The sequence below is a fragment of the Lathamus discolor genome, chromosome Z (genome assembly GCF_037157495.1).
Source record: "Lathamus discolor isolate bLatDis1 chromosome Z, bLatDis1.hap1, whole genome shotgun sequence".
In the NCBI taxonomy this organism is placed as follows: Eukaryota; Metazoa; Chordata; class Aves; order Psittaciformes; family Psittacidae; genus Lathamus; species Lathamus discolor.
Genome location: NC_088909.1, coordinates 80,180,275 through 80,199,498, shown reverse-complemented (window position 1 = coordinate 80,199,498; position 19,224 = coordinate 80,180,275). Strand labels below are relative to the sequence as shown.

The 19,224-nt window shown below is 36.8% G+C and overlaps 1 protein-coding gene across 1 annotated transcript in view; it reads right to left on the bottom strand.

Annotated features, from left to right (window-relative positions):
- Positions 1–19,224, bottom strand: part of PTPRD (protein tyrosine phosphatase receptor type D) — a 297,658-nt gene that overhangs the window by 238,024 nt on the left and 40,410 nt on the right. Inside the window, exon 2 of the mRNA XM_065661688.1 lies at positions 429–574. Coding sequence (XP_065517760.1) covers positions 429–574 — 146 coding nt within the window. The remainder of the gene's footprint in view (positions 1–428; positions 575–19,224) is intronic.

Sequence of the window (19,224 nt, the reverse complement as noted above, 5' to 3'; positions counted from 1 at the left end):
CAGGAAGTACAACATCCCTTTCATCTGTCTCTGCAACAGTGGTAAGCAACTGTGGCAGCGGAAGCAGTAGAAGCCTAGGTCTGTTTGAAACACACTGTCAGAAAACGAGGTGGCTTGCTTTCTGGAGGCAGCAATCACTGCTCAAATAATTTCCCCCCCATCTCCTTCATGGAAAAGCTCAACAGAAACACGTCAAGGCTCCCTTGTTAGATCATGCTAGTTTAGAAACAGCAGCAGCAGTTTTCTTTCTAGCAGTGCTATGCATAACCAGTTTGCAAATTCAAAACTTCACAAGACTGTTCTCACTAAATCATCCCCTATAGTCATGTCTATTTTGCTTAATTACTGACAATAAGGAACACATATTGGGTTTAAAAGTGAGATGTGAATTAATGTTTTTCAGAGGAACAGAACAATGGACCTAATACCTCAAATCTCTGATTGCTGACTTTCTTTCCCTTCTTGTTCCAGACAATTTTAGGTCTTGGATCTCCTGTGGCTTGACAGATGAAAGAGGCAACTCCTCCAGAAACCCCTGTCTGGTCAACAGGAGTTCTTGTAAACTTTGGTGGTGCTGAAACAAACAAAAAAATAACAAGAAGTAAGCATAAAAAATAAGCCACGTCAGAATATCAAAATTAAAAAAAAAAGAAGGAAATATGTTGTTTCTCCAGTGACAGTATTCACCTGCAAGAGAAAGCATTAGAAGAATATCTAAAAGGTCAGGAAAGTACTTACATATTTTACTAATGAAATTTATATTAAAACAGAAATCTGATAGCATCAGAATAGCAAGATCAGAAATTATATTTTATCACCATTATAAATGAAAATCAAATTTGTCTTCTGCTGTGAAATGAGCTCATCAATCAGCTGGAATAAGATCCTGTTTTGTTACTTGATGTTATGATCACAGAATGTCACAAAAACAGGATTCCCACCTTTAAGCCATTAAAATCATTGACATTTAGGAGAAAGCATTTATAAATTTGCAGTAGTGGAGGGAAATTACTCTGTATTAAGAGTGCACGTGTAAAGGACTATAACAGAAGAGAGATTTATGCTTGGACACAGTTTCATGTATTGCTCTTGTTCACTCCAAAATTATTCTACTCTGTCAGAAAGAATCAGATCCAACTATTGGAACAACAGGAGAGGAGACAGAAATTGAGAAATAATTTTAAAAGTAGGAAAAGGCATCTTAATTAATTATTATCTATCCTTTTATTTCCTTATATTTGCCTTCCATAATTAAAATTAATTTATCAGCCTTGTGGTGAAACAAAGCCTTTGAAAAACTACAAAGACAAGACATGACTTCTACAGATTTAATATAAAAATACATGGGATTATGTCTAACCACAGTACAGAAATGTTGAAGAGTTACTGTAAGCATTTACATCATTTCTTTCTTAGATGAGAAATTTTAGACATCCAATACATTTCAAGATGCTGATTTGAATGCTATGAAGATAATACTTTCTCGGTTTTAAGTCGTTATGTGTAGTTACTCTATAGCAGCTGTTGCAATTAATTTTTGCTCTCATCTACTTTCAGCAGTCAGCTCCTTTCTGTTCTCAATTTCTTTGCTCTTCTTCACTTTCCTGTCTTAGTTCTGAACAGTTGTGTACTCACACTGTACTAGTTCCAATTTCTAAGTTGCTGATCTTCACTTCTGATGTCTAACCTCGTATTCTGCTGAACTGGGCTTTCCACAGGCAACATTTCTTGTCAGCATGGTTATTGAAATGTCAGAAACATAGCAGACTACAAGCACACATGTATGTAACACTAGAAGAAATCATGAAGTAATTTAAAATGCTGAGAAAATATAATGCGACAATTATTGTAAAACAAAATCAGTATCTTGTGGTTATGTTGCTACATTAAATATGAGAGTATGCAGATTGTCCTAAATTTACAAAATGAACTGAGTCTTTTTTACCCTATCCTTAATGCGTAACATACCACTAACAAAGATAATTTTCAAAAAATGAAGTAAAAATCATATTCCTGAAAGTCTGCATGACTTTTTTATTATTAGAGGTATTGGGAAACATTGCTATTGATCAACTTTTCAGAATGCTCAAGCGTCTTTGAACTATCTCCTCTGCTAATTTTGCCAGATGAACATCTACCTGAACCCAAATGCAACAGCAAATCTGAGCATTACAAAATAGTATGCCACTGCTGCCATGAGGAACTTAAGAAAGATCTTCTCTGAAGGGAAAAAACTGCCAAAACCATAGCAAACAAAACACACTTAGAGCAAAGAAACTAAAAATCCCTTCCCAAGTTACAGACTTTAAGCCTGGACCGAGGAAAAGATGGAAATGCATGCTGATGAAGAGCATCTGGGTTTCACCAAAACTGCTACCTCTGGATCCTTTTCTATGCATGTATTAACTCAGCACTCCAATATGTAAAGAGACAGGACTGAATATAATATGCTGATATTCTGTGGCACAAGTTGTGACTGTGTGCCATCAAGTGAAAAATGATGCACAGCCATTCTCTTTTTATTCCTTTTGACATTTTGTAAATTTAGTGTTAAACCAGTGAAAGAAAAACACTGCGTGGGCAAGTCCATCAGCACAGATTAACTATGTATAGTATATCACAGGCATCTTTTAAACTCTAAATTTATGCCTAACTCATACATTCAGTGACTGCCCAACTGGTAAGCTCAATATCAGTGAAGTAACATACTTCCTTAAAGACAAGGTCAGTGTTGGAAAATTTGCCAATTTTGCCATGCATTACTATGGTCAAGGAGGGAAACTGACTCAATTAAAAAGCCATGCTGTGCATTCATTCATTCTTGCAGTACTTCACTTGACTATCCTTGACCAGGAGAACTGCAGATTTCTAAACAACAAGCAAAACAAAAGCAAAAATTAATGATAAGCAAAGATCATGCTGAACTATGTTAAATTAGCTCTGGCAAATAAATAACATAATTTAAAAATAATAAAACAAACAAACAAAAAAAACTTTCCCATTGCTACTGAACACAAAAGAAATAAAATTCCCTTCATCTCCAACACTATGAAAACTGAAAAGCTGTTTCTCCAATAATGCATATAGAAATATATATGAAACTAAAAACTTTCTCCAAAACTGCTGTTAAGGTAAATCCAGTTTTCTGACCATTTCTTCATCTTGGATTTGGCCAAACCTGGTAAGGAACTATAAATGCCATGACTCCTCGTGAAAATTACTTAGTAGCTTCTGCAGAGCTCTATGTACATAGTAGAGTTGCAGAAATAGGACTGAATACCTAATATGGCTTTGTTAACTAACTGAAGAAGAACATTATTTTTGCAGTACTATGTGAATCTTTGCTGGTCCAACAGTAAAATTGTTATTTATCAACTAAATATTTGCTTCAAAGCATTAGAAGCAAAAGCAAAGCACAATTGTTACAGAATGATGTAATTCACTATCTGTAGACATATCTCAGGAAAAACAAGGTTTTAAGGTTGTATGTAAAGACCACATTATGATACATGTGATGATGTATTTCACTTAAACCATAACTTGGCTGAAAAAAACGAAGGTCAAATTTTCCTCTTTCATAACTGATTCCTGTAAAGAAACACTGCCCACACCTCTTCTCCAGTACCTCAACTTGAAAGTAAGACAGTTATCATTTAGGTATCATATGATATCAGAGAATGTATAATTTTACCCAAAACAGGAAACTTACAGTAGTCCTGTGCACTTCAGACATTTTAATGCATACTGTGGCTGTTTTCAGCAGTTCATCTTTAAATTCTGAAAATTAAATTTAATTTGGCAAGCAAGTTAAATTCTCCACTTCAGGCTTAGCAGCTCTACCAGAAGGACAATAAGGCTGCATGTTTAATAGGTGTTGTGAGGATGAACTCATTTATGGTCAAGAAATGCTGAGACTATGGTGACACTAACTAGCCAGCCATGGAAAAGTATAGGTATTATGCAGTCCATCTTTTCATTATTCAGTCAACACGTTTATCTTATTACATACAAAGTGACCACCATTGATGTAAGGGTATTTGAAATTATAACCTAGCAGAACCAAAATTGAGAAGTAATATTTGTTGCCTTTATCTTTATAAAGGTTGTTAATTAAGGTTTGACACAAATTATCTCCACAATTAATGTTGTCAGTTTCTTGACATTGATTCTGACCTAAGCTGCTAGGCACTCTGATAGCAAACACAATTACACTGCACACATAGTTGTGCTTATTAACACGAAGGCAATTTTGATTGAGAACTGACGACTATTTTCAACCTCCCTTAACAACAGCAGTGCAGAGTCCAACAAAAACTCTCTTCAGCACACTTCATTAAGCACAGCAACAATCTATATGGGAACCTTCCAGTGCAATTAAATCTGCCAAAAAAAAAATCACAAGTAATAGGTTGTGAACTGTGATACCACAGCCCTTCAGCACTTCTGAAACTACTTGGTCACATTTCAGTAAAGCTGTAATCAAAATAAAGAGGTGTACCTAAAATAACAAAAGTAAAATTCAGTTAAAACAGCACCTCATATTTCTGAACTCTCTTGTCTGCATCATCAAAATTGCACCAATATTGGCTACAAAATACAAACAATAGAAATTTTGTTTGTTTCAGCTTCTTTATCTGCCACAGCTACTGAGAGCTATTCTTACGTAGAGATATTTTTACAGACATACTCCTCTAATTAAGCAATGAACATGAGGGCAAGACTTCACCTTCTTTAAAGGTAAAGAGAAAGCTAATGGGATGTTTGCAGCAAGTTCAGCATGCATACCTACTATGGACATGATATACAGAGAATGCAGACCTTAATGGATTTCTGTTTCTAGACCCTCTATTTGGGATGTGTGGAAGTTCTTAGCATACCGTAATTCAATTTATGTTTATTTTTATCATATTTTTGAGAGACAAAAATTTTTCTGAAATCAGAAAAATTAAAAAAAAAAAAAAAATCATATCCCATCATATCCTTTGTCAGTATGCATACCAAGGGTGAATAAAGTAATGAAGACATGTTATGCTGCTTCCTTTGAAATGCCCCATTTAACTGTAAATTAACATACACTGTTTCAGGAGACTGCTTTACAGTAACTTTTTCATTGTAAAAACTTGTAGCAATAAAAGCGGAAGATGATACAGTCACAACTGTTCCCATGGAACCATTTCATCCACCACAAAAGCAGGTTGAGCACAGAGTGAACAATGTAGTCTGGCAGGTGCCCTTACATTTTGAGATAGTGCACACACACCATTATAAGAATCATTGTCACTTAGTGTAGAGCCCCTACATGTTACTGGTTTAGAGACTGGTATGTGACTGGACTCATTCTGAGTTATAAATTATTAAGTCATTCTTCACATGCCAAATTATACACCCAGAGAATTCCTACATGGGCTGGGCGAAAACAAACCAATAACAACAAGCCATCACCATCACCACAAAAAAAAAAAAAAAAAAAAAAGAAGAAAAAACAAACAAACAAAACCCCAAAACCCAACCAACAAATCAACCCCCACCTCAGCCCCCCCCCCCCCAAAAAAAAAAAACTACCCCACCACTTTTTATGGACTCCGCATCACACTTTGCAACGCTTAATATGGCCTACTGACTTAACAAGAACTGCTATATATTCCAACTAAACAGGCCATAAGCTGGTTTGCATTCAGTAATAGCGAAGGCTCCTGTACTGGTAAAAATGCACAAATAGCCAAATGGTGCATGTAATTTCAGCCTGATACTGTATGGATACATTAAAACTTGCATGAGTTTTTATTCTTTTCACAGTTCCTCTAGGAGTTAGTATACTAAAACAGCTATTATATACAGACATAATATATAAGATAAAGCCTTCTGGGGCTCATTTATTTATTAAAAAGAATTTTCAAAGCACACTCATTTACAGAATTCATTGATAATTTACTCATTAATCATAATTTGTGACCTGGTCATTGTCCTAAGTAATTATTTTGCCTTAATTCTAACCTGCATATACCACGGACCTGGAAATTGCCTCTGTAAGAAAGTTAATTAGCTTTTTCTTTCAGTAAGGAACAGAAACAATTTGTATTCATGAAATCTGCATAAAGAAATCCCAAAGTTGCCAACTGGTATGTTCATAAAGGCTCTTGTCTGTCAGTCACAAGCTAGTCAAATTTTCCTGCTTCTCAGTGTAAACATCTTAAAACTGTATCATCCCCACATCTTCCAGCTATGCCAACTAATTCCAGCTCAAGACCTTGACACATTTGGTTCACAAAGATTATATTCAGGTACGAGCACAGATTTCCCAAAATCATGGGGGGAGGAAACTAAACTATTTCACTCTACAGGTTGCACAATATCCTCTTAAAAACCCAGCCCCTACATCAGTGCTCATAAAAATCTTCATAATACAATTTAAAAGTTTGTCTCCCAACTTCTTTTTGCTACTTGTATTCATCTGAAAACAAAAGTACCCAGAAGAAATAATTATGTCAAAAAAAAAGTCTGGTTTGGGGGGAATATTGTAGTGGTTTTTTTCCCAATTTAGCAGTTATCTCCAGTTCCCCAACCTTCATTCAGCCAGTGTATAACCCACCCTACAAATTTAATAAGCAGCTCTATGGAATATTATCACTTCCTGATCTCTCAAGAAAAATACTGAAAGTCATGTCTACCTTTATGGCTTTGAATTTTCTGTTATGCAGTGTCAGTTTACTAGGCTGGCCATCGGATTTATTCTTCCCTGAAATACGTAATCAGAGACATACTTAAAAGAAAGGCCTTACAGGTAGAATAGATAGGTTACATTTTGCAAAAGGTCTAATGTTTAAATAGCACTTTCCTAATTTGTACCTCTAGGCTGTGCAAATCTTGGTACCAGCTCATTTCATTGTGGATTATGTATACATTTCTAGAGACAGACATTATCTGAGCCCTAGGGACATGGGAGGAATACAAACCAACACAGACAGCAGCAGCAATTTATTTGCCAACTAACATCACACACGCGCCCCCCCCCCCCCCCCAAATTTCTCACAGAATCATAGAACAGTTAGGGTTGGAAAGGACCTTAAGATCATCTAGTTCCAACCCCCTGCCATGGGCAAGGACACCTCACACTAAACCATGACAACCAGGGCTCTGTCCAACCTGGACTTGAACACCGCCAGGGATTGGAGCATTTGCAACTTCCTTGGGCAACCCATTCCAGTGCCTCACCACCCTGACAGGAAAGAATTTCTTCCTTATATCCAATCTAAACTTCCCCTGTTTAAGTTTTAACCCTTTACCCCTCGTCCTATCACTACAGTCCCTAATGAACAGTCCATCCCCAGCATCCCTATAGGCCCTCTTCAGATACTGGAAGGCTGCTAGGAGGTCTCCACGCAGCCTTCTCTTCTCCAGGCTGAACAGCCCCAACTTATCAGCCTATCTTCATACGGGAGGTGCTCCAGTCCCCTGATCATCCTCGTGGCCATACTCATTAGAATAACTGGCAGAAAGAAAAAGGCTTCCACGAATATGAAGAGGTTGTGTGAAAAACATGTGAGAAAACCTTTTCCTTTATACTACAGCCCAATATGTTTATAGCATAAGTAGGACAAAGCCAAAGAATATTGCTGTGTTTTTTCTATTAAAATTATTGCAGGCAACCTGATAACAGTTTAACTTGCGTTTGTGAAAAATTATTAGGACACTTACAGTAAAACCTAGACCAGCCATTAACTACTATCTTGGCAGAACACTATTGTGCGGAGCCTAACAGGAATTGAGAACTGACAGGCCAATGGAGCCAGCTTCCTCGATGATCAGAATAAAGTGAAAGGCTCCCAAAGCCGGACTTACTCCAGTCCTCACCTTTCACCTTCAGCTCCCAAGTTGTTTACACAGCTTTGCTTGCCAGTGCTACACATCAACCTTCACTACAAACTGTAACCTTCTTTTAAATATCACTACAGAGAATGAAACAGTTTTATACATTTGCTTCTAATTTCCCCTTACTTACTCCAGTGTTTGTTCCGTTTTTTCTACACAGTAATTCCAGTTTATTCTAGTTTAAGGAAAGAGTATCAGGATGCCTGGTTCTAGTACTTTATTAACCTAAGCACTGAAAGATGTAGGTATAGCATTAAGTACTTATTATGCACTAAGTACACTGGAGGATACAAATTCCCTTTTTTTTTGCTTTGTATAGGAATTCCAGCACTGTAAATTTAACCCCCTGGGCATATACCTTTAAGTTATGTGGTCAAATGCACAATACAAAACAAAATAGGTATAAGCTTGTATGTATACATAACATTTATCACACATGGTGTATGTAAAACATGGGTGGGGCTTAATCTACCTGAGTCAGAAAAGGTAATTTGCTAGTCAATCCAGTACTAAGCCTTCTTCCAGCAGCAAATGAAAAGCATGAAGGCTCTTGAATCTAAAGGGTTAGTGACTGCACCACTTCATCCCCTAGGAACGTTACATAACCTTGTCATAGTCACTAATTTAATGAAAGGAAATTTCGCTTCAAAGCTCTCTAGTGCTTCTTTTTCAAATTTTAATGTCTGCAGACTGTATATGAATTATTTGGTAACTGAGAGCTGACACTCCTTTTCAATGTGCAAAGTAGAAGCTCTGGTTCTTAAAATGCCAGACAGGCTGATCTCTTTCCCGAGTAGTTTTGCTCTGAGAGAAAAGGAGGAATAGTTAGAACTGAGAGATCCGGTTTATGACCAGAGATGGCCTTTATTGGTGTTTCAGTCTTACTAACCCCTCAAAATACAGGTACTAGGAAGAATAATATCAGGGACTGTTAACTACTGAATGAAGTTTCCATTCACTTTTTTTATTTATCTAAACATAACGAAATGTGTACTTGGCCGTTTATAGACAGGGCAAATTGCTGATTAGTGACTGTGAGAGCAAAATCACCTATTTAATGATATGACTGACTTACTTAAAGAGAAAAACTACCAAATTCTGCATACTAAATATGGTTCAGTGTTAATGCTTCATAAGGCACCTATATAAACAAATTCTCATAACTCTGATCAAGAAGAGAAAATGACAAAATTCTGCCTGAGAACAGACAACATGACTTACTTTCATCTAAGTATCATCTTTCTTTTCCAACACTACAGGCAAACTGCCTTGCTACCAATACCTCAACTGGCCAGAGCATCACAGGGGAACAGCATTCTGTTATAATCTGCTGGGTGAAGGTGATCTAAGAATCTAGTCTTTCATACAACATTCCCATATGGGTGAAATGCCTTAATATTATCCACTTGCTGTAAAATTACCCCTAGCTCAAGCTACCTAAAGGTAAAGGCAAGAAAAATACATAAAACTCAAAATACATGTTATCCACATTTATAAGGACATGGGTGATAGCAAATTTGAAGTTATTCAATCTTTCTACTGCAGTTACCACAACCAAAAGTTCTTCCTTCTCCACTTCTGTTTCCACATAAGGTGAGGGGATTTAGCAAGCCCTTGGCTATACGCTAGCCCCCAGCCTTAACCCCAACAGACAAGGAATATTCCCAATATGTTCCTTGGTTGTATAATGGTGACCGTTAGATTCATGAAAGCTGTCTCAAATATAACTGACAGTCAACTTCTGGACAAGGTAGTTTGCATCTTCTCTCTTGAAGCATTCTGGACAGTCATGTCCTTTCCTGGTTGTAAACACATATTTTTATACCTCTTTGTCAGGTTAGACTATTGAACTGCTGAGGGGCAGAATGTTGTTACCTGGGACAAATGTGTGGGTGCGTCTTACCAAATCTTGGACTTGGGGGTGCTGGTCGATGAGAAAATGAACATGAGCTGGCAGTGTGCGCTCGCAGCCCAGAAAGCCAGCCGTATCCTGGGCTGCACCAAAAGGAGTGTGGCCAACAGGTCAAAGGAGGTGATCCTGCCCCTCTGCTCTGCTCTTGTGAGACCTCACCTGGAGTATTGTGTGCAGTTCTGGTGTCCTCAACATAAAAAGGACATGGAACTGCTGGAACAAGTCCAGAGGAGGGCCACGAGGATCATCAGGGGACTGGAGCACCTCTCATATGAAGACAGGCTGAGAAAGTTGGGGCTGTTCAGCCTGGAGAAGAGAAGGCTGCATGGGGACCTAATAGCAGCCTTCCAGTATCTGAAGGGGGCCTATAGGGATGCTGGGGAGAGACTCTTCGTCAGGGACTGTAGTGACAGGACAAGGGGTAACGGGTTAAAACTTAAACAAGGGAAGTTTAGATTGGATATAAGGAGGAAATTCTTTCCTGTTAGGGTGGTGAGGCACTGGAATGGGTTGCCTAGGGAGGTTGTGAGTGCTCCATCCCTGGCAGTGTTCAAGGCCAGGTTGGATGAAGCCTGTGTGGGATGGTTTAGTGTGAGGTGTCCCTGCCCATGGCAGGGGGGTTGGAACTAGATGATCTTGAGGTCCTTTCCAACCCTAACTCTTCTATGATTCTATTCTATGATTCTATAAATACAAACATATTTACAGTAAAAAAAATAAAATAAAAAAATAGTAGTATCAGTTCTAGTCATGGTTTTCTTCTCATTTGACATCTAAGTAGCAAGATTCAGAAAACTAATTCACTGAAGTTTGGTCTCAAGAGATCAAACTGGAAGCCAAAGGCACTGAAACTGACAGTTGGCTACTGGACAGAAGAGAGGGCTGAGAGCCAAAATTTTGTAATTCTAATCCCCCCTCTGCTAATTGACTGTTGTTTAGCTTCAGGCAAATTACTTAACCTCAATGTCTCTATTTCCTTATTTCCAGGATTATGCTACTTACATATGTCACAAAACACAGGCAGAAGTATTATTGTCATTATTGTCACTGTTTTTACAAGTTTTTTGTAGAGATTTGTGCTCATGCACTGAACGAGAGGGCTCAAAAATGTTCCAGTTTAAGTCCTATCTCCTAAAAACAAGGATGACACTTCTATTAGGGTGAAGGAAAGAAAAACACACAATCAAACAAGCTACATTCACATCTTTAGTGTCAGTGAAAAGTGGTAGTTGTTTGGCAAAGTCATTAGTCTTTGAAAATTGCAGTCCTCTGCATATCAGTATTGAGAAATGTTGGTTTAATTAATAGTCTTTTCTCTAAGGAAATCAGCTTACATTGCACAAGTGTACTGAATAAGAACTGCTCATTTTGACACTAAGAGGTATGTACTAAAAGTGGTTATCTTCTATGAAATTATAATAAATTATTTCTGCAAAATATACTGCCTTGCATCATAATTCAAATTCAAAGGTGTATAATTAATAGTGTGTGTCCATTTAAATAATATTTTAATATCAATGTTAATATAATAACATTGCAACATTAATATAATGTAAATACAATCTTAATGTAATTAACAATATTAATTATAGTATTCACTACATTTATAAAACACTAAATATGTGCAGGTATGTTCGCACTGAAATGACAGGCATGTTCAGATATCAGAACTTTAGAAAGACTTATGTTTCACATATAAGGCTTCAGTAAACTCTTAAAAGTATACTTTACAATGGATGACTGTTTCCTGAAGAGAATTGAGAACCTGGGTTTGCTGTCTATAAACTTAAATTTCTGTCTGAATCTCAATGGAATATTCAAAATGTAGAAAATGCCTAGCAATCAGTCACTGCACTGCATCATCAAAGCTAAAATGTGCTCCTAGGAATCATACAAAAATAGGGTAAAATCTCTGATTTTTCTTTCTGGATGTAAGAAGATGACCAGAAATTAATTTCTCACCAGAAAACTGAAACTATTAACAAGAATGACTACTGAAGACTACTGAAGCTGGGTATATAAAGAATACAGCAGGTCACCGAAAAGAACACACAATAGCTGACCTTAAATATCCAAACACAAGAGGAATTGGTCTGTGGAAAGACAGGAACAAGAAACAAGTTGAAAACATGGTTCATTTCATGAAAAATTGCTGAAAACTAAAAGAGAAGCAGAAACCACTGGCCAAGCAATGCAGAAGAATCAGCCAAATCCAGATGAATTTCAGGTCTATCTAACTAAAAATTTAAGCACAAATAAGATCTTTACATATTAATATATAGCCAGTCAGTCATGTAGGTTTATTAATGTTTGAGAGCTTTAGCTTTATTATGTATAAAAGTTGCTTGCTCCCAAGGGCTGTCAGGAAAGTTGTAATTTACTCTTCTTGTTCCTGAACATGCAATGCACTATACAGAATAATAGTAAGACCTCTTGAATTACTGTATTGCTCCTAAATCTCAAGAATCAATTACTATGTGCATTGTTCCTTCACTGAATGCCTTTAGAAAAGCAGTGTCTGGAGTTTCAGTAATCTCGCATATCACTGTGTCAAAAGCTGCCACACACAACTGTAAAAAATTCTAATTAGAGTTAGAAATCTGTAATTAGCATTAGAAATAAATATTTAAAAGTTATACTTTGAGGATTTCACTTCTAATACCAGACCTCTTTCTCAAAATAGACAGCTTTCAGAAATCTCCAGAAAAAAAATAGTCTTTGAAATTTTTGTTTTCATTAAAGTGCTCTGTACTGTAATAATATAACGCAATATAAAGGTACCAAAGCAAAATGGAAGTGGGGAGATTAATCAATACTAAATTATTACTGATAGAAATGGAAATCAGCAAAGAAAAGCTCAGGGGAGTACCAGATACATTTTTTTAATGTGTTTGGCCTTAACCCCAGCAACAAAGTTGACGATGAAGATACAAGGTTTAAATGTTTTGTGTGCTTTTTTCCTCCTCAATAGACAATAGTAGGGTATGTTCACATGTACACATCGAGCTTTTGTATCGGACTGTGGTGCAAGATCAGTAGGTACGACATGTCTTCTGCTATACTTATTTAATTTGCTTGACACTGGTATACAGGAATGCATCTGATGGGCAGACTTAGAAGAAGCATAGCTCTCCCTCTTCCTGACACAGGAGTCTGTGTTGGTTAAGGAACTCCAACCTGTGACATTCTACTTGGCATCAAAAGCTAGAAACATTATGAACTAACGCTGTGTTTTCCTCTGAAAGCTCTAAAATCTTACTGGATGTACTTGACTCTCTGCTGTTGCCCCTTTACTAGGACAAGAGTACTAGGATGCTTGCAACTGTCCCTTTCTGTAGACAAAGAGCAATACGCAGATATATGTAGATGCTAAGAATGAAGAAATTTATATAGTGTATAGAGGACTAATTTGTTCTAAAATTATTTTATGCTATAAATACAACATCTAAAGGAAACATACGAGGAAAAATGGAATCTGAGATAGCTTAATTTTAAAACAAAGCATTTTTCATAATTAATTAACAGCTTTTATTTCAAGGTGTCATGGTTTAAGCCCAGTCAGCCATAAATCAGCCACACAGTCTCTCTCTAACTCTCTAACTCCCCCCCCCCCACTTTTCTTCCCCCAGCCGAACCCAGGACACAAGGAAATTATCATAATTTGAGAATAATGTTACAAATTACAAGCCAGTAAAACAAAATAAAACAAACTTTTGATGCCTAACTTTAAGACTTACCATGACAAACAAAATGCAAACTAAAGAATGTTTTTGTTTCTAAGTACCTAAGGCTAACCTATGTGTGTGCATATTTATAGCACAGAAAAAAAAAAAATACAAACACTGCAGAGAGTGTTAAAGGCATCCCTCACCTTTGAGTTTACCTATACTGCAGTCACTCCTGTAGTTACAGTCACATACACATGTTCTAGTCAGTTTTAATTTAGGTAAGGCAGCACAGTTAACATTAGCTACAGGTCCCCCAAGCAGGTACCAAAGTAACTACATGGACCTTGCAGAGGGATGAGGACTCACACAAGCAACGAGGCTACCTTGCCTGCCCAGTGGTAAAGGCAGCCAGAGCACATCTATATAGTCACAATTAAGACCAGCAAGGTCAGAACTGACATAAGTATTGATATGCCAAGATTTTCCCCTTATCATTTCTCACAAAAAAAAAACACATACCAATCCATACTACATTAAACACAGAGAACTGACTTGATTCTGCAATCCATTTCTGTCTTGTCACTATCAAAACAAGATTTTATATACATGTGTATATCTTCCCTTCCATGTTGGTAACCTCCAAGTTCAAATTGCCTGTAGCACCTGAATGTAAAATTTCTTTCACAGTCTACCAGCATGTTTTCTCTCTATGCTATGTGGAGCTGAATTCTTTACCTGATTCTCATCTTGAGCTTCCCCTCTTCTCCCACATCTGATGAAGTCAGGGCTTATTTCTTAAGCTTTTTGATCATGTTCCAGTGAATTTTTCCACTATACCCTCAGATTCTTTCTTCTCTTGTCTACAGGTGGTTCCTCTGCACCACAGCGAAGGAGTATGAAATCAGTGAAATGACTAAAGCATCACACTGTTAGAAGGTGGGATGGCTATGACCAAATAATTTTGATTGCCAAGCCCTGCAAATGGAATAAATACGGATCTTACACTGTGGAGCCAGAGCCGGTTGTCTGCATCACTGTTACTTGAAAATATTCATGCTTTTCTCTACATACTGCTTCACTGTGACCTATCAGGACTGACTAAATTAACCACTTTCATGAAAGAAATAAAAAGGCAATGAAAGTAATGCAGGTGTGCATGGTTTCATGTGAATGAACAATGAAGAACAGTTAAAAATTCATAGAATCATAGAATAGTTAGGGTTGGAAAGGACCTTCAAATCATCTAGTTCCAACCACCCTGCCATGGGCAGGGACACTTCACACTAAACCATGCCACCCAAGGCTTTGTCCAACTTGACCTTGAACACTGCCAGGGATGGAGCATTCACAACCTCCCTGGGCAACCCATTCCAGTACTTCACCACCTTCACAGTAAAGAATTTCCTCCTTATATCCAATCTAAACTTCCCCTGTTTAAGTTTTAATCCATAATCCACTGTCCTATCACTACAGTCCCGGTTGAACAGTCCCTCCCTGGCATCCTTACAGGCCCCCTTCAGATATTGGAAGGCTGCTATGAGGTCTCCAGGCAGCCTTCTCTTCTCCAGGATGAACAGCCCCAACCTTCTCAGCCTGTCTTCATAAGGGAGGTGCTCCAGGCCCCTGATCATCCTCGTGGCCCTCCTCTGGACTTGACCCAGAAGTTCCATGCCCTTTTTATGTTGAGGACACCAGAACTGCACACAATACTCCAAGTGAGGTCTCACGAGAGCAGAGTAGAGGGGCAGGATCACGTCCTTGGACCTGCTGGTCACGCTCCTTTTGATGCAGCCCAGGATACAGTTGGCTCTCTGGTCTGCGACCGCACACTAAAGCCGACTCATGTTAAGTTTCTTATCAACCAACACCCCCCCAGTCCTTCTCTGCAGGCTGCTCTGAATCTCTTCTCTGCCCAACCTGTAGCTGTGCCTGGGATTCCTCTGGCCCTCATTTTTTTAATGAATGGATTAATATTGTGCTTGAGTCTTGTAGATGAAAAAGTCAAAAAAGATAAAGTTTGTGATAAAAAGCTGCTTCAACAACACTTAAAATTAATTTACTAAAATTTGAGACTGTATATTGGTTTTGCTCAGCAATTAACAGCAGAGCATTTCTTTTTTTCAGGAAGTATGTTCATGTCAGTAAGTAGAAAAAAGATACCTATTTATGCTAATCTTGCTACTTATTTAATTAGTTTTACTAGCTTAATTAGTCTTTATTATTCTCAATTTATAATTAATTTCTAGATGTATATTCACAATGAAATCATTATGAGAAGAAAAAAGGTATAAAAACGTCAAATATTAGCATTGTTGACTGAGTTCAGCTTTTTTTGGATAGTACAATACAAGAGAGAGGGCAGAGCTGGTTTTCAGCAATGAAAGGATATGTATCATTACATTTTTTTGAAGTCAGTAAATGTAGGTCTGATCATAGAGCATAAAAAAATTGCACTGAAGTGGAAATTCTCATGGCCTGTAGTGAGAGTATTCCCTGTGAAGTGATTCCAAGTATGTGTCTGTGTGTCCTTATATAAGAAATATCCGTATGTACTGAGTGTTAACACTTTGTAACACCTCATCATACCTCTGTGTTTCAAGATGTTTGGGAGTATCCACCCTACTTTGGCACTGGGCATTAGTTTCTTTAATACCATAAATCTTGAAGGTCTGAGCGTCTGATTTGCCTCCCAGTAATCTTGGTAAAAATTAAGAAAATTTCATAGAAATAAGGCTAATAAAGGGCAAAGAATGATGGAGGGAAATCAGTTTTTGAAGCTTTAATAAGCAGTCTGTTTTTTCTTTAGGCTACGGAGTCCAAACAAGTAAGTTACCGTAATTTTGTTACTACTGCTCAGTAGACTTCTTAGCTGGTTTATGGAAGTTAATTATGTGATAAGATACACCATAGTTATTACTGTCAAAAAATGTACAAGTGTGTTGTATTAATTAAAAGTGTTCTATTATAATCAAGTGTGTTATGTACATAGCAAAACTATTATTTTCTTCTAATTATTAATGCACAATCATTTTGGTATTTGTAAGTCTCTGCCCTCCCACCAAATGCATACTAATGTATTTAGCACTATTAGCATATGCAGTCAGTGCACTTAATATTAGGGGTTTATTTTCACACATGTAGAACAGCAGAAAAAATAACACAAATAGTGTATTTTGTGACATGGACATTCAGATTCTTCTATTTTTATCTTAATGCTATGGCACAGAAGAAAACACAACGTAAATATACAAATCTTTCTAACTTAAAAACATACAGATATCACAGATAAAAATATGAAATACCAGATTAAAGGCACCTTTGAATAAATTTCGTTCTACTTCCAGGTTTGTAATGGAGGCCAATATTAAATTACCTTTCTATTTATTTTCCTGCTTATTTACAGTTGTATTTTAATTTGTACCGGAACTGTGTGAAGTCCACATCATCTCTTTTCACACAATGCAACTTGTGTTTGTGTATTGTTAGTTACAAAATGAAAGAACATTCACATTTCTGATCATGGAAAAGGGAAAACCAAAGACTAACGTGATGTCTCAAAAGAGTAAGATTATTATTTTCACTCATGATATTTCACAAAAGAGTACAGTTGCAAACACAGAGAAAGGGCCAATTATAAATTCAAGAAGCAGTTTAATTGTATGTTAAACTGTTTCAGAGTAAACTGAAAGCTCAGCTCTACAATTGTGAGTACCAGCAGAGTCAGGAAAGAAAATGCTACGGTGAGAAACCATAGAAATAAACCCATAATAACCACACAAACTAAAGGGGTGGGAGGGAAGAATGCCTGTAATTAAAGCAGAATTAACACAGTGTACTTTCACAAAGCCCTACAGTTGTCCTTCTGTCATAGAAGCCCAGCCATAAAATGAAAACGAAGTATTATTCCTTTATAGAAGTGGTATTTGCAGAATATCTCTAAATCATTCCATTCAAAAAAGAGTTTCTCTGTATAATGATCCTCTAATCTAATCAAAGACTTGTAAGGCCTAAAATTAAAAAGTATTGATGTTTTACAGCACTGTCAGAAGCAACAATACTTTTCCAGTTTGGAGGGCCAAGTTCCAGCCCCACACTCAGGTACTCTTAAAACTGTTACTTAAGTGCGCTATAATTCAGAATTTGTTTAAAGCAGCAGTTACAAATAAACAAGATCTAAAATTAAACAAGCAGTTAAAATTAAACAAGAATTAGATCTGTTACTTAGTGCAATGTTGCAATAAGCAACAACCTTCCAGAACTGAGAGAGCTAGTTCTTCAAAACTTGCACTCAATCCAATGAATTCTACCTGAAGAACCAAGGAAAGCTCCACATTCAGGTAAAACAGTATTTTAGAAAGACTGTATGATTGCAATACATCTCAGATTCAACACCAAGAATATTATATTATAAAGTGAGGCATTTTTCCAAAGCAAAATTACTTGAAGATCCAACCACTACTGTATACTTACACACATAAATGAAATTAAACTTCTTAGGGTAGGAGCAACTCCTTGGTCCCTGATTTGCTAGCCCAGTATTAAGAATATAATAACCAACTAGAAAATAACAATCATAGAGTTGACACCAAAAGAGAAAGCTAAGATGGAAATATTACAGAAACTTTTAATTCATTCTTTCACTATAGCTACATTTCTAAGAGATCACATTTTTTAATTGTCATATATCCATTTATCAGCATTATTTAGCATTTGTAGAGCATTTAGCACCTTCCTAAAATAGGATCTGACTTTGCTATAGCAAACAACACCAGAGAAGATAATCTTCCTCCAAGAACGTTCACTATACTAATCTTCCCCCCTAAAATGTTTATAGTCTAAGTATAAGATAAGGCATGACAGCTGGCTACAGCCAGACTTAACACAATACATGGAAAATATGAAAGAGTTTCAGTCAGCATGAATGACATTAAAATCAAGTCTACTAACTTTCTAACAATTGTTGAGTTTTTAACAGAGCAAAAGACAACTGAAGGGAAGAATTATTAAGTATATTTGTGGATAACTATGGAAAACGTTGGTTTTTTTTTTTTTATATATCTTTTTTAATAGCCTGCAATGACAATTTACACAAACCTGTAAGAGTCTCCAGAATGAACATGTACAAGTCACTGACTCTGCACTTCAGGTTTGGAATCACCAGAGACATCACAGAATAATGTTCATGAATGTTCATGAGCTCATCTCACAAGAAATTCTGTGCAGCTGACTCACAGGTTTTAAAATTACAGAAATTATATCTAACAGTAACAGATCTTACTTATTGAGAAAAAAGCACATTCCAGCTGAGTGAGAAATAAAGAGCTTAGAGTAAATATACCATATGTCTTCAAACTGCAACCACTAACCCAAAATACTTCCTGAATTAACAGACTGACTCCAATCTCATATTGCAGTGTAGAACTACTCTATATTTTCCATTTTGCCCACTGAGTGCAACAGGGATTTAGTGTCTTGTTTCAGTTCAGAAAATACAACATCATAACCAGGTGGTAAAATACAAAAAAAAGTCAGTCTCATACCAGAATTTGAAATATTGATAGATGCAATTTTAATACATTTTCTTATCTGCTAGGAAGTTTCTCTTACATACTCACAACCCTTATATTGTATGTATCAGTCATCCTGTCAATTTCGGGTTTGAATCATTCCAGAGTCTTCTTGCCAGTGGAATAAACAACCCAATGTAGCCACTAAATTAAAACTGTAGTTGATATCTTACAGCAGTTAAGACTTTTATTTCTCCTTTTGATATAT